Consider the following 27,417-nt stretch of genomic DNA (forward strand, 5'->3'; position numbering starts at 1 on the left):
CGACTGTGGAATGATGCCTCCCGCCAAGTCACGCGGCCGCCGCGCTGAGGGCTAAGCCGCCCCGCCGTGGCAGCCTGGTCCTGCGCTCTAACTGTTACAGCCTTGGACAGTTATCCACCCCGGGCTCGCCGTTCCTCTGCAGATCACCGTGACGGCCCCCAAATCCACACTACCCGCTGTGCCGTGCCGTCTGAGGTGCCAAAGTCTCCTGCTCCCTGCTACAATAACAGTTACGCATTTTTCAATATAAAAATCATTTAAATCTAAACGTATGGTCAAATTTAAATAGTACAAGTGATGCTATAATAATTGAATAATTCATTTTCATATGTAATTGAATAAAGACCTGCATTGTAAATGGTACGTGGAACTGCTGCGGAATTTAGCTCTGACGTGGTGCAGAACACACCCGGCCTTTATTACTATCCACGTTGTACAGATTAAAAAATGTAGGCCCAGAGAGGTAAAATTAGTTGTTGAAGGTCACACAGGAAGTAAGTGACAGAGCTGGGAATGTTCTTTCGCAACAATTCTTTCCTAGTCCTCAGTTCTAGCATCTATATACCAATATACTACTTTCCTAATGCAATACATATGTTTTCATACAGCCAAGTGCAAGTTACTTGATATAGATCAACTAATCTACTGAGAACAAGCAGTTGGAGGTATATAAATTATTAATGATTATGTCTCTGATCCTCTGACACTTATACACATGCTTAACTTTATACACAAGTACTCTCATTGACTTCATTGGTGTTCCTCGTGCTCATAATGTTAAGCAGATACATAAATCTTTTTAAGACTGGGACCTATTATATCTGAGCTGTGTCTTATCACATGGAGAAAAATGGATTCCATAAGCATGCTTCAGCTAACTGGCTTCCCAAATAATATGGGATAGATCCTTAGCTTATTGACTTCAATGGAATTATGACAATTTACACCAGCTGAGGATCTTTCCCTATTTAACTTCTAATTTAAAATTGACTGAAATATTATTCCAAGTGAAGATATAGTAGCTTTATGCTAAAAGTACAATAATTGTATGATTACAAACTATAATAATCCAATAACTAAAAAGTTAAAAATGTTATTCCAAGTACAGAAAATGTGTATTTTAGTTTGTCACCAACTTCACTTCTAAGGTTTGACAGTCATCTGTCAGATTCGTCTAACATTACTCTCCCATCTTTCAAAAACATCAAATTGTTTTGATTCTCCATCCACCCAAAAAGGAATGTGTCCATATGGTTCACTCCCAAATCCACAAGTGACACTCTTAGTATTAGGCATGATGGGGTGGCGTTGCTTGTCAAGAGCAAGATTATCCCCAGGGGAGAAGCATTCTGCTCCCAAAGTATTTCTATCTCCTGCTGGCTCAGAACCAAAATTCACATCTCCTATTTGATAATGTAATTCCAGGCTGGACACATTTGTTATTGTTATTATCCCCATTTCTCTGGTTTTGATAAAGGGAAGAGACTTAAAAATATGTCTGCAGTTTTCTGACCAAAAAAAAAAGGATATAGTTTTTATGGAAGGGGTTTAACTTGGTGGATTGACTGTTACAGCATCAAATCTCCCTAAGATTTTATATAGCCAGCGATGTATAAAATTTAAGGAAACTACTTAATCAGTAAACATTTATTATTGTTTTTCAATTTACTGCCTCAGCTGTCTGTTTACTGCAGGACCATCCACTAGTTTAAAAAAAGTAAGGGTAAAAAGTTAAGATTTTAATACACTTACCTTCTGTGTTAGTTATATATGCTAAATAAACCTAAAAAGAAAGGTCTGAGTAGGTCTTGCCTTGAGTAAAAACTGTCCATGCCTTTTAGTTGCGGTGTAATACTTTGTGAAGTCTGAAAGATGAACTAGTGAAAATCATTTTTGTCTTCCTTCATACCCCTACCCCACTCCAGCCTTTTCTTCTGGTCCAAATCTTAAATTTTGTACAATTGTTATATATTGTATGCCTACCCAACAGCCACATAATACAACAGGTGTAAAATCAACATAGTGCACATATTAAACAATAGGTGTCTGACCAGCACATGCATAATAATAATACAATAGCTGTCTGACTAGCAAAACCAGAATAAAATAGTTGTGTGACCAGAATGCATAGCAAAAACAGTTTAATATTTCAAACACCTTATTAGTCTAAAAACATTTCCTAGCCTTAAGTGGGACACTCAGTACCACATATGTAAACAATTCTAATTTGGTAATACAAAGCTATATTACTAGCAGAACAAATAATATTTAATATTAATAATGAACAAACAAACTTGTGTTATAGCTTATGTATCTCATAACCTACTTACTTGGTTTTATTCAAACTTTCCAGAAAAAATATTCATTTTTGTTCAGACACACACTAAGAGAAGTATCAGTTAAAAAGCATTTTTGATAGAAGTTGAGAGGTGGAAACAGGGACTTGCAATGGAATATTTCTTACAACCTTAACAATATATATTTCATTATTACCTTTTAATTGAAAAGAGAACATAAGTGAGAGTTACCAAAGATTCTTTAGTGTGACCTTCACAAATATCTCTCTATATTGCTTTGGGGGGTGGAATAATGACCTCAGATCTGGGATTCATCAGTCATGAAGTAAGGAAGTGTGGTTTGAAATGTTAATTCTCAGTTCCCATAAACGCAGATTGATAGATGAGGCATAAAATGGTTCCAGATGCTACAGTTTCCAAACTATTCATCTGTGCTCGCTTTTCTCTATCTCTATAACCTGGAGCAATTTTATTGTAAGTAGGCCACCTGCATTCTCAGATTTACCTGAATATGGAAAAATGCCCTTGAATGTGTTTGGAAAATGGTGGGTTGACACTTAATCTCATTTCTAAAAATCTGAAAAAAAAGCTGGGTTTCTAACCCTAAAAGCAAGTAGCTTGACTAAGTAATCAGTGCAAATATGTATGGAAAAATTACTTTTGGAAGATACCTCATTAAATGAAATTGTCATTACAGTTTACAGGATCTCCACTCTTCCATTTCACAAGTAATCTATTAGAAGGCAGACTGGAACCCTTTCAGTGTAATTTAAATAAAGGAAAAAATGGTCTTGCAGCAAAAGCACAGAAGAGTGAGCCAGGAGATTTTGGCTCTTTTCCTGGTTCTGACCTGATGTCTTGTGTGACCTTAGGCAAGTTAGTAATCATCTTTTCAGCTTTAGCCTCATCGGCAAAGCGGTGGTGAGGAGATCTAACTTAGGGGCCTCGTGATGCTTAACTCATTAACATTTGTAAAATACTTTGAGATCCTCAGATGGAAAGTGCTATATAAATAAGTGGAAAGTATATTTATTAACTAAACTGGGAGAAAGCTTTTCCTTTAAGAGTTCATTTTTTTTTTAAATGAAATAACCATTTTAATACTTACCCCCTAATGTCTCATGTCTCTCATGGAGCCCTGAGGACCTTTCTGATTTATTATTGTGCTTTTCACCAACCTTCTACTTTCGGTGGCTTATGTCATAATTCTTCTGCTCAAAGAGAAGTATATGGAACTCCTTTTAGAACTGCAGCTGCTGTAAGGTGCCCTGCAGGACTGGATCAGCACCCAGTGTCCCAAGGATGGAATGTTTATTTAATTTATTTAAAGGACCAAGGAGCCAGACAAAAGTGGCTTACAGCTTTCTTTGCAGCCTCTTCTTTTCCCCACTCCAATCTACACTGGGCATCAGCCAGCCAGTCCTGAAAATGTGGACCATTATTCCTCAGTTGTTATCTACAGTTCACACACCTGTTAGAAATTCAGATTTTTTCCCTTGGTTTCCTAGGTCTTTAAGATATTCAAACATTATTCATCCACCAAGAAGCTACAGTGGCAGCTCCTGCTATTTATTCTTGTATCTTATTCTTCTTGGGCATTATTTTCCCAGTTGACTCCAAATTAATTATTAAATTTCCTTTCTTACTTATATTTTTTCTTCATGTGACCTGACTCTGCAATTAGCTCTTAATTCTTTTACTTTATTTTACTTGTGGTTACTTTGTGTCCTTTTCATGTCCACTGATCCTCACTGTAGCTCTCATCTTCACAATCTGCCCAGATGACTCTCCTCCAACTCCTTCCCCATCCCCTCACCTCTCATGTCTGAATGTCGTTTTCCAAAAGACTTTTCCCAACTTCTGCCTAGTTGCCACGGTGCATCCTGATGGAATGTTGCCAGAAGCTCCAGCCACCCAGCTCAGAATCTTGTTTTAAAGGAAAATCATACACTTTACTACTCAACTTTTCAAACTTTTTCATATCGTGTACCACTAATAGACTGTCTCACGTATCACTTTTTCCCACATTCACAACTGCATGAACCACCTCCCCTTCATGATCATATAGACCACTTCCCTTCCATTTCCAGATCACATTACATCCCCATGGCAACTACAGCAATTGCTTACATAGAAATGTAATATTAGGAAAATATTTAATGTAATTTTAGCTGTCTTTGCATGTAATTTAGCAGCTGGGAACAAGCAGGAGAACCAAAGTCATTTGACCAGTTAGCTCTTGATGGACAACCAGGAAATGCTCTGTGGACCACAGTTTGAGAACTGCCGTGATATTTTTCACTTCTTGTCCTAAATTACTATATAGTGTTTTTGTGAGCTGATAAACAGTTGGCCCAATTAATCTCCAAAGTGGTCAGTAATGCAATTCAGAGGTGAATCATGCAATTTCTGAAAATAGAGAAGTTTGCAAATCCCATTGGGAAATCTCATGATGAAAGTCACATAAATTGAAGAATTAAAATTTTGCTCCCTCTGAGACATTGAGGCAATTCTCTTCAAATCCCATCTTCCTATTTTCTTTCATTTTATATTATAATTTCAACAACAATAATAATACAAAATAGAAAAAGTTAAAGTTAAAGGAGAATCTATGTTATGAATATAAACTCTGAGGTTTTGAGCCATTTATCTGCTGTTGTCTTCAATAAGTCTCCTTGCATCAGTTTAATTTGTTTTCTTCAATGTTTTAAAACTAGCCTCTCTCTGAGACAGCTGTGTGCTCCATTTTGTCCCTACCTACAATTTCTCATGTGCTGGAAAGGGGGATAGTACCTACATCAAAACAGCCACTGACTGCTTGGGATTCTGTTTCACCTTGGCTATGAAAAGATAGGTAGTTTATTACAAAGTTAATCATTTTATTATTGGATATTATTAAAAATCATCCACTGCATAGCAGTATCCGAAGCTGGAGGATTCATCCAAGCGCTCCATTTTGCTAAGGGTATATCTACACTGCAAGTGATGGTGTGACTGTAGCTAGCTAGCACGGGTAACAATAGCAGTATAGATGTGGTGGCATGAGCTTCAGCATAGGCTAGCAACCAGAGTACCCAAGCATCTCTAAGGGGTATGTCTACACTACAAAGAAAACCTTAGACTCAGGTTTAAGCCCAAACCCGCCTACTGTCCACACATGAAGCCTTCTGAAATGCACCAGAAACCTCTCAAGACTCAGGCCTGCAGACTTGCCCAGGGGCCCGGGTCCAAGCCTGAGTCCTGTTGTGGAGCAGATTCAAGCCTACTCATTTTGCAGTGTAGATGTAGTCGGAGCCCAAGTCACCAAGCTCGTGTTCAGAGAGTCCACCAATGCTGTCCCATGATCCCCTAGGCCTGTGTTTCCTGGCCCTTCTGTGCCCAAATTTCCCACTCTAGTCCCAGGAACTGGAAACAGCCTCCTGGTCCAAATACAGCTGCTAAGCATTTTAACCCTTCCTTTCCACATGGACTGCTCAACTGTAAAAATAGTTAACCCTATTGTGTATTAGTTATGACCAGCACTAAGAAGAAGCCCTAAGCTAAGCATGCTGCTAGCTGGCCAGAGGAATACAGCCAGACTCTGGTAAATCTGTGATGTGAAGAGAATAAAAGTCATGGCTTCAGCAAGAGCATAAAGAAGACATCTGTACACAAGAATCTTGGAGAGGCTGGTGGCAATGGGGATCTACCAGCCTCCCAATCAATGCTAGGAGCGGGTCAAGCACCTCAAGACTGCCTACCGCCAAACCATGGATGATAACCACACCTCAGGGAACGCCCTGTCTACCTACCTCTTCTAGAGGAATTCTATTAAGTGCTGGGAACTGTCCCACACACAGAGACCACAGTGCTGCATGACAATCTCCTGAGCAGGTTTATAACCCCAAAATCAGAGGCACCCCTGGTAGATAGCCTGCAGCCTCTGGATGAACCCCCACAAAATAACTGTTGCTGATACTTGTCCTGGATCAGGCTATGCCACTGGAGCAGCTTCAGCACACCCTGGGGCCATATTCAGAGGACCTCTTTGCGGACGGTCCTGAGGAACAGCCCACTGCACAAGAAGCACTAGCACCTGTAACACACTGCTGGGAATAACCAGAATTGTGAGCCACTGTGTTACCTCTCTGCCTCAGCAAGAGTGAGCTTTACCAGAGATTAGACTTTGTGTTAGCCCCCTGTCTTCCTCACCCGCAAACGCCTTGAGACTCTATCAGTCTTAACCTTGCCTAGCAGGTAACAACCAATGAACTACGGTCTCCAAGCTTCTCAGAGATGTATCTCTGCAATACACAGCACATATCACTCACAGTGTTTCTCAAATGTGGCCACAGTGGCTGCATGCAGCCACCAAAGCCTTTTCTTGTGGCTACAGCCTTCTGGGTGGTTATTGGGGGGGAGGGGCAAAACAGTGGCTCCTCTCTGGAGACACAAAAGGTGGAGGAGCAGGCAGGCAGTGAGTTTCCCACTGTCCCAGGGACGATGGTGTCTGGCTCTAGCCAAGGGGCTTTGGGCTCTGCTCCCACCACCCCTAGTCCCCATTGGCTCCCCTAGTGCCCCATTGCCCCTGACTCGTGCTACCTCTGTACCCACCTCCGCATCCAGGGCTCAATTTGTCCCTGGGATTGCCAGGGCTGAATAAGTCTGTTGTGAAAAATGATATTTGTGTGATTAATATCACTTTTCACAGCAGACTTAATAGCTAGCAAAACAAAAAAAAAAAAGCAACCAAAAAAGCAAAAGAAACAATAAGAAAAAAGACAAGAGCTGGTGGCCGCACACTGAGGCCACCAAAATTTAGTTGTGAGAACCCCTGCTGTACATTCACAGAAGATATTAAGTTTGCTGCTCTTTTAAAGAGTACATTACAGCTTATTAACTTAACTGGGGTAAATACACCCTTCCCTTCAAATACAGCACTTAATTAGTTTATTGATCCCCTGTGGTTCAGTCTCCTGTCTCCCTTGGCTGGGGATGAAAAGATGCTGGATGTGTTGGCCACGGACATTGAACAGCTTGGCTATCAGAGAAAGAAGAAGGACAGAAGACTAGAAAAAGAAAGAGAGGCTGCCCAGTATGAGGAGAAATTGGCAGCAAAATTCCTGGAGCATGATCGGAGAAAGACAGAGCACAGCAGGAGTTTTTTGAGAGGTTGCTTGCTCTCATGGCCACCAGGCTGCAAGCTCTAGCTCCAATCCCTCCACACTAAGTCCGCTCAATGCTACTAAGTCCTGCAGCCTGTGCAGCTTTTGGACAATCCCGGGGTTGGCTGGTCGATGGCCTAAGCCAGGGGTCGGCAATTTTTCAGAAGTGGTGTGCCATGTCTTCATTTATTCACTCTAATTTAAGGTTTCACATGCCAGTAATACATTTTAGCGTTTTTAGAAGGTCTCTTTCTATAAGTCTATAATATATAACTAAACTATTGTTGTATGTAAAGTAAATAAGGTTTTTAAAATGTTTAAGAAGCTTCATTTAAAATTAAATTAAAATGCAGAGCCCCCCAGACCGGTGGCCAGGACCTGGGCAGTGTGAGTGCCACTGAAAATCAGCTCACGTGCTGCCTTTGGCACACGTGCCACAGGTTGCCTAGCCCTGGCCTAAGCAATGAACACTATAGTGAAACAGTCAAATGTACTTTGTTCATTCCTCCTCGCCTGTTCAGCCACAACCCACGTGTGCAAAACACACCAGAAGAGCCAAGGAGAATGGGAACACAGGGAGGACACAATTCCAGCAACAGTGAAACTGCTATGGTGGCAATGTTTGTAGTTGGGCTGTTTTGCATTTTTGTTTGTTTGCTTTCTTAACATGCACTGTTTTTGTTTACTGTCTTTTACATCTTCATGACAGCTGGTCTGCCTATAAAAGTTTTAAAATTATAATTTTTATGTATGTGCATGTTTAAAATAAAGTGTCTAATTTGCAAACAAGGCTACATGAGCAGGTTCTATTAAATTAATTACAATGAAACAAAGTAATCCATAAACTGTGTGTTGAGGTACATAAACAGTTTTCATAAAATGCATAATAAAATTCATTAAAAAAAAATCTTCCTGAGCTGCCCCATCCTCAGAAATTGTGGGATAAATGGGCATAAATTAAGTGTGGGATAATTATACTATGTCATTCACCTTCATCCTGTCACCCTGCAAACATATTATGTGGGCACACAAAGCATCTCTGATTTCCCTTATGTGTGTGAATTCTATCCCAGTAATGACAAGTGTACTTTCTGAGTGCACGCACCATTACAGCAATTCAGCAGTGTCTTGAGCCCACTTCTGGTGAAATGGCTCACCTTTGGCCTCACAGATGTTGTGCAGTGCACCACAGGCCACAGTAATGCACAAGACATTGACAGCATTGGCACCCAAATGCTTTTGAAGGCACTGCCATGTGGATTTCAGTCTGCCAAATGCATATTCTACCACCATCCTACAGCGACTGAGTATGTTGTTAAACCTTCTTTGACCAGGCCCTCTGAGATCAGGATACAGTTTCATAAGCCATGGCAGAAGGAAATACCTGGTGTCCCCTAGAATAACAGTCAGGACAGTGACTTCATTTATAACAATGTCCTTTCGAGGAAATAATGTGTGAAGCTTGTCTATAAAGGTAAAGTCATGATTTCCAGGAAACCCTGGCATCATGCACCTTGCTAGTACATCCCACATTGGTGCCTATGAACCTGCTTTGTGGGTGACCAGGGCCTGCATAATGATGGAATAGTACTCTTTGTGGTTTCTGTTCTTGTGCTCCTTACAAAGGGCACACTGTGGCCATTGATAACCCTAGCGCAGCTTGGGAAGCCCATTCTCTCAAAACCAGCAATTATTTCAGGGACATTGTTTATGTCCTCAATCTTTGGAAAAACCACAGTCCTGATTGCCCCACAAACCTCCACCACCACAATCCTCATAGGAGACTTGCCAACACCAAACTGGCTAGCTATGGTCCCATAGCAGTCTGGGATAGCCAGCTTCCAGATGGCAATAGAGATCCACTTCTGGACTGCCATGGCCTCCCCAGTCCCTCTGTGTGTGGCCTGATGCTGGAGGATCCGGGCAAGCTGCTCACAAAGCTCTGAGAATGTCTGCTTCTTCATGCAAAAGTTCTGGAACCATTGCTGGTCATCCCAGGTCCCTGTGATCCCATCAGTCTGTGCTCGTGTCAGTCTTCCAGAAGCTCAAGTCTACATATGGGGAATCTGCGCTTATGCCAGAGCAACATCAGATGGGTCATGGATGCTATCTGTGCCACCATTTGAGGCGTGCCTTTGATAGGACAAATACTGTTGCCAAAATGTCCACCAGATGTTCTGCCTGATTCCCAAAACAGGAGTGAAAGTGTGAGCAGAAGTTCTTCACTGGCACTGGAGCCATATTGCAGTTGCAGGGAGCATGCACACCTAAAAAATGTCTTGGCTGATTGTGTTGATGGCCTAAGAGTACTTCCGTTCAAGTGCTGTGGATGGACAGACAGGTTTCCCACAATATACCCTGAACCAAGCCCTAAAGCAGCTACAGCTAATAAAGGTGCAACAATCCCTGAGATATGCCCCAAGAAACCACAGTATCTGACTTGTGTGCATACTGCAGTATGGATGCATCAGCACAGATATGAGGCTCATGTATCAATACTATGTGGATGTTCAAGTGCGAGTTTGGAAAGAGTGGATCTGTAGGCAGGGGGGCAACATAGACCTGGATTTACTATACAGTGTAGGGCTTGTACTCAGGTTCCTATGCTGAAGCCCATGCCACCACATCTACATTGCTATTGTTACCTGTGTTAGCTAGATTAAAGCTGTGCTACAGTCACACCTTCATTTGCAGTCCAGACATACCCTAAAGGTGAGACATACAGAGGCTACGTGTTTCCGTGGGATCCCCGCTAACCCAGTGGCAAAACCACCTGCCACAGTTAGGGCCCTGGGCTGGGACCCTGTGGAGTAGGATGGGCCAGGGGCGGCTCTATGTTTTTTTGCCGCCCCAAGCATGGCAGTCAGGTTGCCTTCGGCAGCATGCCTGCGGGAGGTCCGCTGGTCATGCAGATTCAGCAGGGTTTCTGTGGGTGATCTGCCGGTCCCGCGCCTTCGGCATACCTGCTGCGAAATTGCCGCCAAACCCGCGGGACTGGCGGACCTCCTGCAGGCAGGCCGCCGAAGACATCCTGACTGCAGCCCTCACGGGAACCGGCACACTGCCCGCCGTGGCTTGCCGCTCCAGGCACGCACTTGCTGCGCTGGTGCCTGGAGCCACCCCTGGGGTGGGCCAAGGTTCCCCCACCCCTGGGGTGGTGGCTTACTCACCCGAGGCTGAAAGACTTGTGCCTGGTCTGTGGACTGCCCCAGCTAGGAGGCCACAGGCCCCTAGACTGTGAATTGCTGTCTTCCCCCTACCAGGAGGCTCTGGTCTAAAGCCTGTGTGTTGCATGGCCCCACCCAAAAGGCCAGAGCCTCTAGACCGCTGATGGTCTGTTTGCTGTATGACGCAGTGAGGCAGAGTGGCCCCCCTCTGAGCCTGACAGGGAGAGACCATGACAGCCTAAATATGCATATCAGTTTACACAAGACCATCCTTTTTCAGAACTGCTGCAGTCTCAAAGGGCAAATAAATTTATAATCTAGACAATATTTTCTTTCCTGTTTCTTTTTAAAAACCTCAAAGAGCACTGTCAAGAGAATCAGCATGAATGTAAAAAATGTGATGCTAACAGCTTGCATTACTAATTTACTCCACTTATACTATTTACTTTTTGTACTTACTCATTTTGAACTGTGAAACTAAACTGATCAGTTTACTTTCTATGTTTTGTGCACTAGCATAATGGCCGTTGTGTTTGGGTTACCAGCACTGCAGGAGAATGTTTAGGATTCTTCCCTGCTCCACCTCTCTTCCCCTCTCTACCCCAAAAAAGAATCTGTTTGCTGAAATTAAGAATAAATTAAATTCAAACATACACATTAAAAAAAAAAAAAAAAAAAAAAAAACTCTAAAATCCAAATCTTAGCACTAAACTGTTTGGCCACTAAACTTCACAGATGAAGAAAAATTTTGGAAGTACACAAAGAAAAACAATAGAATTGTTTCACAAGCCAACAAATGTCAGTTCAAAGTTAAGGTTGATGCTTATGTTTTATGCCACACAAATTTGGTTGTGTGTTGATTTCTGCCACAAATTAAACCTTATTTATAACATTGTTTTTTGTACAAATATTTGATGCCTTACTGAAGCAAAATCAGTTTAATACATTCTATATTCTTGGCTAGGGTGAATAGACAGCAAATGTGAAAAATCAGTACGGGGGTAGTGGGTAATAGGAACCTATATAAGAAAAAGACCCAAAAATCGGGACTGTCCCTATAAAATCGGGACATCTGGTCACCCTATTGGAGGCTCAACACAGGACTTTATAATTTTAGGCTCTTGTTACCCCCAGGGGAGTAAGGTAACGCTTCAGAGAGAAAATACTAGAAAAATGGTAGGGGGAAAGATAGAAAAGGAAAGCCCCTTTTCTCAGAAGAGTAGACGCGGCTCCCTTCCGTGTCTGTCACCAGTGGATTTAGCTTACAATAAGGGTATCCCTCCCTCCCTGTGTGATATAATAAAAATATAGAGAGACAAGGTAATATGGTGCAAACAAAAGTAAGTATATTAAGGGCAAAGGTACAGAAAACTGGGAAAAATGGGGGGGTAGGGGAAGAAACACAAACTTAAACATACAGTGATTCAGTGACTAGTTTTAGGAGCTTGAAGCTCAGACCCACAAAACCTCCCTTGGCGTTTAGAAAACAATAAAAGAAACCCCAATACAGAAACCTTTCCTATGATTTAGGTGCAGTGGACACAGCGTGCAGGTGCGAAGCCCAGGACTTTCTACTCTCTGGCTGATTTAGAGCCTTCGGGGAGGACTACTGGGGAGTTCCGACGACTGTTGGACTTCGTTGCAGGCGGGGAGACCCTCTGGGAATATGGACACCAGGAAAGCAGGACCCTCCACAGGTAAAATGGATTCAGTTTGCTGTGACGGGGATAGTGATGACAGGCCTCTCCTTCCTCAACCTTGCTGCGGGATAGATGGTACTCTTCTCTCTAGCTTTGGAGTGTTTAGGAAGACCCGACCGTGCACGCGCTGCCGCTAGAATGGACAGCTCCACGCAGGCACTGAGCAGGCTCTTATATAGTCTTTTTGGCGGGAAAAACTGGTTCTGTCCAGTTTGAGCCAGAGGACTCCAGTGTCTAAGTTGTAAACATGTTTGCCTACAAGGATGGAGTCCAAAGGTCATAGTTCATATATTCCATATTCAATTCTATTAAAGCTAGTGATTCACTTAACATTACCTTAGAAATAAATTATTAAAACAACTAATTGAACATATTAAACAACACCAACATTTCTTACTTCTTTATACCTAATACTCTGATCCTGCAAGTGACTGCATAAGGGCTGGTCCCTAAAATCAGTGAATCTCTGCAGGTCCACCCACAGATGAGCATGATCAAGGCTTTAGATTTAAATCAATATCTTCAAGTAAAATTCTCCTGCAGAAAGGGATAAGCAGTGGCGTAGCCAGGTTCTGAGTGTAGGGGGAGCAAACATAAAAAAGGCGCCCCCCCTTGGCTCCTCCTCTGGTCACGCCCCTGGTCTCCTCCTCTGACCATGTCCCCCCCATTGGCTCCTCCCATTTCCCCCCCCGATTAACCCCCGGGCACGGCTCAGGACTCCTGTGGGCTTCCCAGGGGTGCGGATATCCCCGTCCCCCCACGGTCCCAGGAGAGTCTCTCCTGCCCAGCCCGCTCTGCAGGTGTCCCCGCCGGGATGCGCCGCCCGTCCCCACCCGCGGGGTCCCGTCCCCCCGTCCCAGGCTCCTGCGCCGCGCCAGAGCCTGTCCCTGTCCGATCCCGGCCCCGTGCGGATCCCGGCCCATGAGTTACTGGCTGTGCCTTGTTCCATGGCGCTGATGGGCTGGGCCCTGACCCTCCCGTCACTGTCCAGGGTAATCGCCAGCCCGCTCCCGGCGCTTGGTGCGCTCCACGCGGGGCTCGCCAGCCAGGCGGCCTTAAAGGCACAGGGGACCTTTTGCCTCCCCCTCCCGCCGTGATGGGATGCGGGGGCCGTGAGCCGCTGCCAGGAGATGCTGGTGCTGCCACATTAGCAAGGGGCGGGGAGCTCTTGGCCGCCCAGCCCTGAGCCGCCGCAGGCAGGAGGTGGCTGCAGCGATGTTGGGGTCGCATTGAGCGTGGAGTGCGATGGCCGAGGAGCCAGCCCCCTCCTCCGGCCACGCCCACTGCCCCCCCACATGGCTCCTCTGGCCATGCCGGTGGCAGGCGCTGCCTTTGGAAAATGTGCTGAGGGGAAGTAGCTGCTTCCCCTGCATCCCGCTAGCTACGCTACTGGGGATAAGGAATATATTTGCTGGTAAACACTGATTTATACAAAAAGAAAAGTTGTTTATAGACTCTGCACTCTCATCCCTTAGTTTCTTGCTGCTGTTAGCTAACATTATGCCAAAGGTACTGTGAATATAAAGGTACAAACTAGGGCTGTTGATTAATCGCAGTTAACTCATGTGATTAACTAAAAAAATTTAATTGCGATTAATCTCAGTTTTAATCGCACTGTTAAAGAATAGAATACCAATTTAAATGTATTAAATATTTTTGGATGTTTTCCTACATGTTCAAATATATTGATTTCAATTACAACACAGAATACAAAGTGTACACTGTTCACTTTATATTATTATTTTTATTACAAATATTTGCACTGTAAAAATGATAAACAAAAGAATTAGTATTTTTCAATTCACCTCATACAAGTACTGTAGTGAAATCTCTTTATCGTGAAAGTGCAATTTAAAAAATGTAAAATTTTTTGTTACATAATTACACTCAAATATAAAACAATGTAAAACTTTAGAGCCTACAAGTCCACTCAGTCCTACTTCTTGTTCAGCCAACTGCAAAGACAAACAAGTTTGTTTACATTTACGGGAGATAATGTTGCCCACTTCTTATTTACAATGTCACCAGAAAGTGAGAACAGGTATTTGCATGGGACTTTTGTAGCTGGCATTGCAAGGTATTTACGTCCCAGATATGCTAAACATTCGTATGTCCCTTCATGCTTCGGTCACCATTCCAGAAGACATACTTCCATGCTGATGACGCTCGTTAAAAAAAATAATGCGTTAATTAAATTTGTGACTGAACTCTCTGGGGGAGAATTTTATGTCTCCTGCTCTGTTTTACCTGCATTCTGCCATATATTTCATGTTATATTTGTCTTGGATGATGACTCAGCACATTGTTTGTGTTTTAAAGTACACTTTCGCTGCAGATTTGACAAAATGCAAAAAAGGTACCAATGTGAGATTTCTAAAGATAGCTACAGCACTCCACCCAAGGTTTAAGAATCTGAAGTACTTTCCAAAATCTGAGCGGGACGAGATGTGAATCATGCTTTCAGAAGTCTTAAAAGAGCAACATTCTGATGCGGAAACTACAGAACCCGAACCACCAGAAAAGAAAATGAGTCTTCTGCTGGTGGCATCTGACTCAGGTGATGAAAATGAACATGCGTCTGTCTGCACTGTTTTGGACTGTTATCAAGCAGAACCCATCATCAGCATGGACACATGTCCTCTGGAATGGTGGTTGAAACATGAAGGGGCATATGAATCTTTAGTACATCTGGCATGTAAATATCTTGCGATGCTGGCTACAACAGTGCCATGTGAACGCCTGTTCTCACTTTCAGGTGACATTGTGAACAAGAAGCGGGCAGCTTTATCTCCTGCAAATGCGAACTTGTTTGTCTGAGCGACTAGCTGAACAAAAAATAGGACGGAGTGGACTTGTAGGCTCTAAAGTTTTACATTGTTTTATTTTTGAATGCAGTTATTTTTATGTACATAATTCTACATTTGTAAGTTCAACTTTCATGGCAAAGACATTGCACTACAGTACTCGTATTATATGAATTGAAAAATACTTTCTTTTGTTTTTTACAGTGCAAATATTTGTAATCAAAAATAAATATAAAATGAGCGCTGTACATTTTGTAATTTAAATCAATATATTTGAAAATGCAGAAAACATAAAAATATATTTAAATAAATGGTAATCTATTATTGTTTAACAGTGCGATTAATTTTTTTAATTGCATGATTAATCGCTTGACAGCCCTAGTACAAACATTAGAAAATTTTGGTTTTCAGTTTTAATTTTTTTCCCTTAAAGACCCACATCCTAAACCCAAATTTTGACAAACAAATGTCCAAAATCTGATTCTCCAATCCTGCAAACATGGATATGTTTAACTTTACTCACATGAGTAGTCCCATTGAAGTCAATGTCTTTGCTGCATTATATTATAGCTTTCTAAACACATAGGGCCCAATTTCTAGGACTGCTCCACCTGTTTGGTGTCATTCACAAAGCAACCAGAAAGTTGGATTAACCAGGTCCCTATTTGTTTAAGGGGAACTCACACGTTACACAGAGCTAGCATAAGTGGCTCTATCAAAGTGCCCAACATAACCCCATGGAAGAAAAGAAGTGTAGCATCACCAAGCTATTGGCAAGCCAGGGCTGTTAGAATACACCCTTTGTGTTGTGGGCAGTTAGAAATAACCGAAAGCAACATCCATGTTACTCCAGGGCCCAGACATGCCCTTGGCAGATGGCAAGATAAGGGAAATGCAAAGGTGTCTAAGAGACACCGTTGCTGTCACCCCAAATGTGCTGACCCTATGTCAACCACATCTGAGGTTCTAGCCCATATGGTATATTTCCTGGTGAAAGATGTATTTAGAAACCAGTAATATAAATGGAAATGGATTTGGAACACTTGTTGGGATATGTTTGTTTGTTTGTTTACAGTGGAGAAAGGGAACATTTTTGAAAAACAAATATAATACATGCAATAAATGTAAGTGTTGATTTTGAGCACTTGCATTTAACAACAACGGGGAGGGCATTTTTCACAACTGATCAGTTGTTTGGATTTAAAAATCCTAGTGGAAGAGATACAAGTGACCTGACCTCTCATTAAACAAGGTAAGGTAGAATACACCTGGCATGATACTGTTTTCCCTTCTACTACTAGTACATTGTTATGGGTGATGTCTCTGATGGGCTTGATTCTGCAACACTGAAGACAACTGGGGCTTTACTAGTGATTTCAAGAGGGCCCTACTCTGGCTAATTTGGATGTATTTTCTTTTTCGGATCCATGTAGGGTGACCAGACAGCAAGTGTGAAAAATCGGGACAGGGGTGGGGAGTAATAGGAGCCTATATAAGAAAAAGACCCAAAAATCAGGACTGTTCCTATAAAATTGGGACATCTGGTCACACTAGGTCCATGTGGAACCCCCCAAGGACTCTTGTATTTATGCTTCATTGTTGTTGTAGGTATCTACTGCAGCCTTTTATTTAAGAAAAAGCAAAAGAACATAGCTGAAAAAGCAAAAGAACATAGCTGTTGTTTTTCAATAGGTCTTTGTTAAGAGGCCTATTGTGTAGACTATTTTAATTTTATTTGCACTATCCTTCAAGCTACTTACTGTCTTCAAAGGATTCTTATGCTTAGAGAGTATCTTTAAAGAAGAGAAAATTACTTACCTTGTAATTCTGCTTCTTTGAAGATATTATCTCAGGATTCTCATTCTCCCACCTAGCTCCCCTAAATTTGGAGGATGCTGTTTTCAAATAGTGTTTCCATTCTTGGTGCTCAGCGTTAGAATGTCCTCAAGAGTTTTTTATATGTATACCATCACTAGTGTTAGGAAATTTATTTTAGCATTAGACAATACTTCACCTTTCTGCTCAAAAAGAAACTGATAATTGATAGTATCCATTTGCTTTCCAAGTCAAAAGGCAGAAGTTCCATCTGCTGATGCGTGTGTGGCTGTGAGAGAAATCTCTCTCTGCAATTTGTCGGCTTTGGGGATTCTAGCTAACCTCATGATGGAAGCTTCTCTCATCTTAATCTGATGCAAAATTACTCCTCCCATCCCCACCCCTTGATAGACTCTGGGGTATCTGCTTCTTTTGTTTTGCCTTTTGGGAACTTTCCACTGCTTCCATCAGACAAGAGGAGGAAGTGTTTTCTCTCAGCGAGAGCAAACCCATTGTCCGAAGGTGTTTTACTTTGAATAAAAGAAGAACAGGAGTACTTGTGGCACCTTAGAGACTAACAAATTTATTAGAGCATAAGCTTTCGTGGACTACAGCCCACTTCTTCGGATGCATATAGAATGGAACATATAATGAGGAGATATATATACACACATACAGAGAGCATAAACAGGTGGGAGTTGTCTTACCAACTCTGAGAGGCCAATTAATTAAGAGAAAAAAAACTTTTGAAGTGATAATCAAGCTAGCCGAGTACAGACAGTGTGATAAGAAGTGTGAGAGTACTTACAAGGGGAGATAGAGACAACGTTTGTAATGGCTCAGCCATTCCCAGTCCTTATTCAAACCGGAATTGATTGTGTCTAGTTTGCATATCAATTCTAGCTCTGCAGTCTCTCTTTGGAGTCTGTTTTTGAGAGGGGCATTGCTGGCACATGATGGCATATATCACATTGGTAGATGTGCAGGTGAACGAGCCCCTGATGGTATGGCTGATGTGATTAGGTCCTATGATGATGTCACTTGAATAGATATGTGGACAGAGTTGGCATCGGGGTTTGTTACAAGGATAGGTTCCTGGGTTAGTGGTTTTGTTCAGTGATGTGTGGTTGCTGGTGAGTATTTGCTTTAGGTTGGGGGGTTGTCTGTAAGCGAGGACAGGTCTGTCTCCCAAGATCTGTGAGAGTAAAGGATCATCTTTCAGGATAGGTTGTAGATCTCTGATGATGCGCTGGAGAGGTTTTAGTTGGGGGCTGAAGGTGACAGCTAGTGGTGTTCTGTTATTTTCTTTGTTGGGCCTGTCTTGTAGGAGGTGACTTCTGGGTACTCGTCTGGCTCTGTCAATCTGTTTTTTCACTTCAGCAGGGGTATTCTATTTGCTACCCAAGATCCATAAACCTGGATATCCTGGACGCCCCATCATCTCAGGCATTGGCACCCTAACATCAGGCTTGTCTGGTTATGTAGACTCTGTCCTAAGACCCTACGCTACCAGCACTCCCAGCTATCTTCGAGACACCACTGACTTCCTGAGGAAACTACAATCCATCGGTGATCTTCCAGAAAACACCATCCTGGCCACTATGGACGTAGAAGCCCTCTACACCAATATTCCACACAAAGATGGACTACAAGCTATCAGGAACAGTATCCCTGATAATGTCACAGCTAACCTGGTGGCTGAACTTTGTGATTTTGTCCTCACCCACAACTATTTCACATTTGGGGACAATATATACCTTCAAGTCAGCGACACTGCTATGGGTACCCGCATGGCCCCACAATATGCCAACATTTTTATGGCTGACTTAGAACAACGTTTCCTTAGCTCTCGTCCCCTAACGCCCCTACTCTACTTGCGCTACATTGATGACATCTTCATCATCTGGACCCATGGAAAAGAAGCCCTTGAGGAATTTCACCATGATTTCAATAATTTCCATCCCACCATCAACCTCAGCCTAGATCAATCCACACAAGCGGTCCATTTCCTGGACACTACTGTGCTAATAAGCGATGGTCACATCAATACCACCCTATACCGGAAACCTACTGACCGCTACACTTACCTACATGCCTCCAGCTTCCATCCAGGACACACCACACGATCCATTGTCTACAGCCAAGCTCTAAGATATAACCGCATTTGCTCCAATCCCTCGGATAGAGACAAGCACCTACAAGATCTCTATCAAGCATTCTTAAAACTACAATACCCACCTGCTGAAGTGAAAAAACAGATTGACAGAGCCAGACGAGTACCCAGAAGTCACCTCCTACAAGACAGGCCCAACAAAGAAAATAACAGAACACCACTAGCTGTCACCTTCAGCCCCCAACTAAAACCTCTCCAGCGCATCATCAGAGATCTACAACCTATCCTGAAAGATGATCCTTTACTCTCACAGATCTTGGGAGACAGACCTGTCCTCGCTTACAGACAACCCCCCAACCTAAAGCAAATACTCACCAGCAACCACACATCACTGAACAAAACCACTAACCCAGGAACCTATCCTTGTAACATCAGCCATACCATCAGGGGCTCGTTCACCTGCACATCTACCAATGTGATATATGCCATCATGTGCCAGCAATGCCCCTCTGCCATGTACATTGGCCAAACCGGACAGTCTCTACGCAAAAGAATTAATGGACACAAATCTGACATCAGGAATCAAAATACTCAAAAACCAGTGGGAGAACACTTTAACCTGTCTGGTCATTCAGTGACAGACCTGCGGGTGGCTATATTACAACAGAAAAACTTCAAAAACAGACTCCAAAGAGAGACTGCAGAGCTAGAATTGATATGCAAACTAGACACAATCAACTCCGGTTTGAATAAGGACTGGGAATGGCTGAGCCATTACAAACCTTGACTCTATCTCCCCTTGTAAGTACTCTCACACTTCTTATCACACTGTCTGTACTCGGCTAGCTTGATTATCACTTCAAAAGTTTTTTTTCTCTTAATTGGCCTCTCAGAGTTGGTAAGACAACTCCCACCTGTTTATGCTCTCTGTATGTGTGTATATATATCTCCTCATAATATGTTCCATTCTATATGCATCCGAAGAAGTGGGCTGTAGTCCACGAAAGCTTATGCTCTAATAAATTTGTTAGTCTCTAAGGTGCCACAAGTACTCCTGTTCTTCTTTTTGCGGATACAGACTAACACGGCTGTTACTCTGAAACTTACTTTGAATAGACGATCAGTCGAGTACTGATCACTCACCATTGTCTCTGGCCTGGCAGAGACTAATACACTCCTGCTATCTCATAGTGGATCCACATACATATATAGGCTTTCCATGACACAGTAATTTAATGATTCAGTTTAATAAAATATCCGACAATTCAGAAGTGATATGGAGAGAACCCCCAAATCGTCACACAAAGCAAGTAATTTTCCCATTCAGATGAGGCACAATTGGGTTCATAGGGGCAATTCCTCAGAACTAGCAGAAGTGGAGTACAAGTATTTGAAGTAGCAGATATGAGAGATTTTTATAATCTACACACTATGCTCTGTCTCCAATGCTCTTTAGCTATATGTATGGTGGGAATGATGCAAAAACAAGACATATAGCTGTGTTGAGTATGGAAGAGGTGAGAAAGAAACATAATTGGTGAATTGCAGTTGTTAATGTACTGCTACTGTGCCCTCCTGCTCTCTGTTCCTATTGTCAGGTTGGATTGACTCCTCTGGGACCTATGAGGCTGCAGGGGGCAGTAGGTGCCCATATACTAGCTCAGAAACCACCTCTATGTTGGAGCTTATTCTTTAGAAAATTTAAACTAATTAATTGGCATGACAAGTTATACTAAAATGTTGCTAAAATGTAAAGGAAAAGAGACCTCAGCTCTTTATCAGAGGTAGATACAACACATTGTTTTGGTAGTTTAATCTCATATACATTTCTCATTAAGTATCAGGTTGTTATATAGATTTCATGCTACATCCACCATTATCCTCATGCACAGATTTTTCATTGTTATTGTTTGAAGTCTTTGATCATTTCTCATAATTGATGAAATATCTCCTTCTTCCCTTCTATTTTAGACAATGGAGTAAAAAAATCTCTCTGCTTCAGTCTTTTCTGTTATGCTGATTACACAATCATTCCATTGGGTTTGTGTTTCCACTTCTTGTTAGTTATCATTGCATATGTGTGGACAGCATACCTTATTACACATATCTGTGTTGTGAGGTATCTGTTATGGTTATGTGACCATCCTGCTTGTGGTTATTTTTACCTTTCTTCCCAGTGTCTCATATATCATGCTTTTAGGTTTTGGTCTAATGTTTTTAGCATCACTCTGTAAGGCTATGTCTACACAGCGTACCTTACAGCAGCACAACTGTGCCGCTGCAACCGTGTTGTTGTAAGATATGCAGTGTATCCGCTCTTTGCCGGCTGGAGCTCGCCTGCTGGCAAAATAAAACCACCCCCAATGAGGGATGCTAGCTTTGTCAAAGGGAGCACATCTCCCACCGACAAAATGCTGTCCACACCGGTACTTTTTGTCCTTAAAACTTTTGTGGGTCAGGGATATGTTTTTTTCCACACTCCTGACCGACAAAAATTTTAACAACAAAAGGGTAATGTGGACATAGCCTTAGTTGTAGGACTTGTGTAAGAAGGGTATGACAGACAGCAACTATGTCCCTGAATTTTTGGGGAGAGGAGTTGTGGCTGGTTTATAGGTGTTCCCTGCTCATAGAGAACAGGTGGACCCATAACCCACGCTGCAGACTGATTACTTATTCACCCTAACTGGAAATGACAACTCTGTTTCACACCAACTTTAAAAAATTGTTTTCCTTCTGTATTTTCATTAAAACAGAATTGCATCAGAGGAAAGAGGTAGTTGTGAGTCTCGCTCTATCCTGGTGTTTAAGAGTACTGGCCTGGACTATAGGAGACAAATTCGAGTCCCTGCTCTGCTTGATTCAGTGCAAGGACATGAACCTAGGTCTCCCACAAATCCCAGCTAAGTATCATAATCCACCCACCTATAGAACCTCTGCCCAGCACCCAAAATGTTTCCAAATGAAAGTTTCATGGAAACTGATACACTTCTGTTGACATTTAAACAATCTTTGCCAAGACAGCATATTTTACCAAAACATTTCAACCAGGTGTACTCACTGCAGCTATTCCTAATATTACAGGGCTTAATACAAACTATCTATCCGCCACATATGGTTCCTGCTTCTCCTACACCTGATGCAGCCCCCAGGGCCACCACATTTGGGGATTGCTCTACTCCCTGAACTCAGCTATCCTGCAGTTTTTCTTGTATAGCATTTGTTCCTCCTTGGAAACAACTTTCCACTGTAGCCAATACCTGGGAAGATGCTGCATGCTCTAGCAGTTCTCACATTTCCAGTCTCTACATGGTGGTCCCAGCAACCAGGAGCAGCATCTGCATTCAAAGCAGGAACCAGTGGACACTGGTGACATCATCAGTATTTTCTACAGTTTTGAAGAACCATGCTCTCCTCCATACTGATGTTTGCTCCTGTCTCTTCTCCTTGGCCTCACTCCTCACCTACTCAGTCACCCTCTCCCACTTCCTTTAGCTTATTCCCACTCACTGTAACCCCCTAAACACCTCCCCAAAAATAAAAGGAACAGATATGCCATTTGCTACTATTAGATTGTTCACAGGGGCTAGGGTCCCATGTCCCTTCCCCAACGCTGGCCCGTCAGGTTACATCATATAGCCTTGGGGGTAGGGACCATCTGGTCTGTGTGAGCAGCGCCTAGCACAGTGGAGCCCCCTTTCTTGACCGCTCCCTAACATTAGGGAAACAACATGAACGACAGAAGCAGCCTATAGCGTTAGCACTGCATTGGCCGTACCTGGCCTTGCTACCCTGGGGGGGAGGAAGGAAGGTTTGTGTGTGTGTGTGGGGGGGGGGCGTACGCGCGCGGCGGGCAGGTGCCCACATATTACTACACCCACCCCTCCGTAGGGTAGCCAGGCTGCATGGGTCCAAGGTCCGGTTCTGCCCCGGAGTAGCCGAGCTGCAGCCCCACCAACCAGCCCCCCAGCTCCTACGCGGGAGAGGCGGGCAGGCGCTGCGCCCCACCACAGGGAGAGGTGGGTGGAGCGCCGCAGGCAGAAAAGGGCCCCGACGAGCCCCACGTGACTCCACAGGCAGTAACTCCGTGGCCGCGGTAGCGTGAACATATCCTTCCGCTTCTCTGTGGCCTGCTCACCGTTTGCTCCCCGGGACGGATCTCCCAACCTCTCTAGGACCAGAGCGTTTCCCCGGGGTGCAGGAGAGTGCCGAGGAGCGGGCGGGGCAGCGGAAGGGAGGAACAGCGGTCGTGGCGGCAGCGGGACGCTGATGTGGCGGGACTATTTCTCAGTGGCGACGGCGGAGGAGGCGGGGGGCGGGACAGTCTCCGTCTCTCCTCGGAAGCTGCAGCCATGATGGAAATTTGAGGCGCTCAGTGTCGCTCGGGCGCGGAGGAGGCCGGGGCCGATGAGAGCGGGCGGCCTGCAGCCCCGCACGCACAGCAGCGCCTGAGCCCGCGCAGACTCGCTTCTCCGTGCGAGCCGCCTTCGGACACGCCGCCTTCTCCTCACGCGAGGCAGGGAGCGCCCGCCCGCCCGGCTGCGCGGCCCCAACGCGCGGGCTGCGCCGCCGCCCCGGGCGGGGAGCGGAGAGGAGCGGAGCGGGACGGGGGGGCCCGACCCGCTGTCACCATTTCTGGGGCCCGGCGCGCTGGAGAGTTCCCCTCTCCGCCTCCATCGCCTCAAAGACGGCGGCGGCGGCGGCGGCACATTCAGGGACCTGGGCCGACTCTAAACCCTTCCGCCGCCGCCGCCGCCGCGGCTCCAGCGCCGCTCGGGGCAGCTGGGGAAGGAGGGGGCCGCCGCCGCCGCCGGGAGCAGCCGCTGCCGCCGCAGGGGGAGGAAGGTTCGCTGCTTCCCCCGTCCCCAGCCGCCGCCTGCGGGCCTCGGGCAGAGCCGCAGAGCCAGGCCCTGTCCACGGTGCCATCTAGCAGTAGCAGCAGCCATTACCCGGCCGCCGTCCAGAGCCCAGCGGCCGCCGCTGCAGCAGCGGGGAGAGGGGAACCAGCCTCAACCAAGGCCAGGGCCGTCTGCATCCTGCAGAAGCCGTCGCCTCTGCCCTGCCTGTCCTCGCTGTTCCTGAGCAGCCCCCGGCTCCCAGACATGACCGCCATCATCAAAGAGATCGTCAGCAGGAACAAAAGGAGATACCAGGAGGATGGCTTCGACTTAGATTTGACCTGTATCCTTGCCCGGCCCACTCTGGCGTTTGGCTCGCCGTTCCTCTGGGAGCCGTGATCATCTCCCCAGCGACCTGTCGTGTTAATGCTGAGCAGGGATGCGTGTCTGTTCTCCCCTCCCCCTTCCACAGTGCTGCCATGTTCCTGACTGAATCCGCTGTGCTCCTCAGTGCAGCCAGAGCCCAGGCGGGCAGGCTGAACGCTCGGCCTAGGCCCTGCACCCAGGATAGAGATGAGATTAAAATGAAAATGAGTGCTGCACCTACAGCTATTGCATCAGACCCTTACAGCAATTACCTAGTGTGCCTGCCTGTGTTATTTGTATAGCTAGGGTCGGCATAATTATTTCGAGCAAAATCAAATTAAAAAATCAAATGTGTGGCCAGGTGTGTGCAGTTATTGTGATTGCAAGTTGGTCAGTTTTTAGCAACCGTATTACTTTGTTTTGTGAAAAAATTGAGGCAGTCTGTTATAGAAAAAGCATATCCCAGGTTGAATGTTGTCTTCCTTCCAGTTGATTGATGTAGGATTGGGCATGAACATTACCTGCTCTGTACTTGTGTTTTAGGTTCTGTCATATATAGCTCAAAATAGAGATTGAGTACTTATTTGGTCCCTAATGATGGTGTCACGCAGATTATTGGGTATTATATTTAGCAAATGGTGATTGTAGCGATCAACACTGGTGCTCATTTGAAATTAAAGCATTCTAGTGTGGCCTGTATTGACATTTCTCTTACTTCAGTGTCCTGTCCCATTTACAGTGATTTCATTGCTCATGTTCAGAATAGTGCCTCTTATCTTGATATATGATTTTAGTTCAAATATAAAATGTAATTGTCCTACTGTGCTGCATGTACTGATGCCTTTTTCAATTGGTAACTCAACTACTTGAATCAGAGACATAATTTCAGTGGATGTGTAGTTTAGATTTGCTATTACCTGGGTCTTTGTGTAAATAGATACAAAATATGTACTGACTGAACAAATAAGTTCATGTTTGAATATAAGAAAATAACTATCCATATTTAAAAATCAGTCTTTTTTTTTTTAAATACTAATTGGTCCATTCAGTGATATTTTATGCTGGTAGATCTTGTATGCATTAATGTACTTATGCCTATGTGTATGAGGACATTTCACAAACGAAAATAGGGGATGAGGTTCTTTTTGTCAGCTGACTGCTATGTTTTGAATACATAGGACTCTGAGAAATGTCCTGTTTGGGGATATGTAATCTAACTCTATTAGTCCTAACAAGTCAAACCATGAAGCATTAGAACTGCATAGTCCTTTGAACAGATGTAGTATAGTAGCAGCAGTGGACAGATGTTTGTCTTTGAATGTGTGTTGCAAAGTTAATACAATATAAGGTTGTATTGTCATGTATTAAACTATGAAAATTAAGTTCTGTTATTTATCACATGCTATTAACTAAAAGTAGAATTTGCTATTGAAGTACCTTCAGTCAAGCACTAAAACTATCTTAAGTATTGAAAATAGTATTCATTTTCAGAAGGAGGTTCGAATTTAGAATGGGTTTACAGTAAAGTCAAGATAAGCTTATTGCTCTTCAGAATATGAGCAGTATTGCATCATAGATACTAGATTTCTTCTGTATGGAGAGAGTGAAGTGTCTGTAGTACAGAATATGTACTGTTACATTGATTTGGGTGTCAGCCTAAAATTTTGAAGATTATTAAAAAACAAAATGTGTGATCCCAGGAAGTGACCATTTAGATTTTTAAAACACTAGCTACTACTTAGTAAAGCATTTGGGATTTTTGGTAAATAGTTTTTATTCTCTTTTGGGAACATACTGATGGATTTAATGAGTTGCTATCATTTCAGACTTCCATTCTAAGTTCTTGCAACTTTTTATTTCTCTGTGATGTGGATAGTAATACAAACCTGGATTTTCAAGATATAGGTTAATATTCTAAAACCTACAAGACTAATTCTTGCTCTAAAATAAAGCTTACAGACTTCAATGTTATTGCTATGCTAAATAGTGTACGTACTTATGACTTCTGTAATGATAGTAAAAATGGAAAACCAATAGCAAGAAACCTAATTTCATACTTCTCAGTTTTAGGGTTGGTCCTTAAAACATTTTTTTTTAAAATGTGTATGTCAAAAGGACATACTATAACAAAACAGAACTTCCTTTTAACTATTCATCTGCTTATACTTATTTTTGGCTTCTTGGTAAGAAGATTCTTGAATTTTAGTTAATGATTTTCTCACTTATCCAGCTCAGGGTTTTGCATGATACATTCAATATTGTTACAAAATGTGTCTACTTTGTACTTTGCTGACTTAAAAAAAAATAGGTTTATGATTTTTTTTTTAGGTTTACATTAGAGGTTTGTGAGAAGACAAACTAATTTGGACAGAGACAACTCCTGGTTTTAACTTGTTTAAGTTTATGGGAAGATTGGTTTTAGAAATAGTTCAGAATATTTCACGGAGGAGTTAGTATCAAAATAGCTATTTTCCATAAGGTTCTTATTCACTGTAGAAGATTCTGAACAGATAATGAAGGAAGAAAGCTCCATGTACTGAATGACAAAATATAATTGGATGTATTAGAATACTAAACCTGATAAATTGGTGAGCATTTGATTTTTTTTTTTTTTTTTTAATTACGTTTGTGAAGGCTTCACAAGGAAGCCCTTTGACAAAGTTCTTAGGGGGTAGTTAGTATAACTTTTGAGGTACTGGATAGGACTAAGTTGTTTTCTCTATATAACTTAATCATTCTTTATACATGTAATCTGCAAATTAATCTTAGTTGAGTTAACTTTTTTTGTGGGTAGAGAGATTGCTCATAACTTTGAGAAGGAAAGACTAGATTTTAAATGTAGCACAGAAGGAGGTGTATGAGCATATGATCTCAGGATTGTCAGCTTTTTGGATTTTGATTTTTCTTGTGTTTTTTAATGTCAACAGTCAGGATGTCCTTTTTTTCTTTTAAAACAAACATATTTACATAGCTTACACATTCCTGAACATACTTTACAGGCCATAAAAAATCCCTTTCAACTACAAAATGTTTTTTTGGGGGTGAGTTGGAATTGTGTATGGGTAGTGGTCACATCCCAGGTTTAATACCAAAGATGTTTTTATATGTTGGTCTTAAGTTATGTGATCAAAACATCATAAACTAATCACTTAACAAGTGTCATACGATAAAAT

The 27,417-nt window shown here is 43.1% G+C and overlaps 1 protein-coding gene and 1 long non-coding RNA gene across 2 annotated transcripts in view; both read left to right on the forward strand.

Annotated features, from left to right (window-relative positions):
* The first annotated feature begins 140 nt into the window (after positions 1 to 140).
* LOC128840256 (uncharacterized) lies at positions 141 to 18,449 on the forward strand. The gene is made up of 3 exons (XR_008445622.1): positions 141 to 229; positions 12,139 to 12,305; positions 18,308 to 18,449. It is a non-coding gene; the product is annotated as an uncharacterized LOC128840256 (long non-coding RNA).
* Positions 18,450 to 20,500: 2,051 nt separating this feature from the next.
* The window catches only part of PTEN (phosphatase and tensin homolog), a 98,079-nt gene continuing 91,162 nt past the window's right edge, over positions 20,501 to 27,417 (forward strand). The window contains exons 1-2 of the mRNA XM_054035617.1: positions 20,501 to 20,557; positions 23,417 to 24,221. Of these exons, the coding sequence (XP_053891592.1) occupies positions 20,501 to 20,557; positions 23,417 to 24,221 (862 nt within the window). The remainder of the gene's footprint in view (positions 20,558 to 23,416; positions 24,222 to 27,417) is intronic.

This window comes from Malaclemys terrapin, chromosome 7 (genome assembly GCF_027887155.1).
Source record: "Malaclemys terrapin pileata isolate rMalTer1 chromosome 7, rMalTer1.hap1, whole genome shotgun sequence".
Classification (NCBI taxonomy): Eukaryota; Metazoa; Chordata; order Testudines; family Emydidae; genus Malaclemys; species Malaclemys terrapin.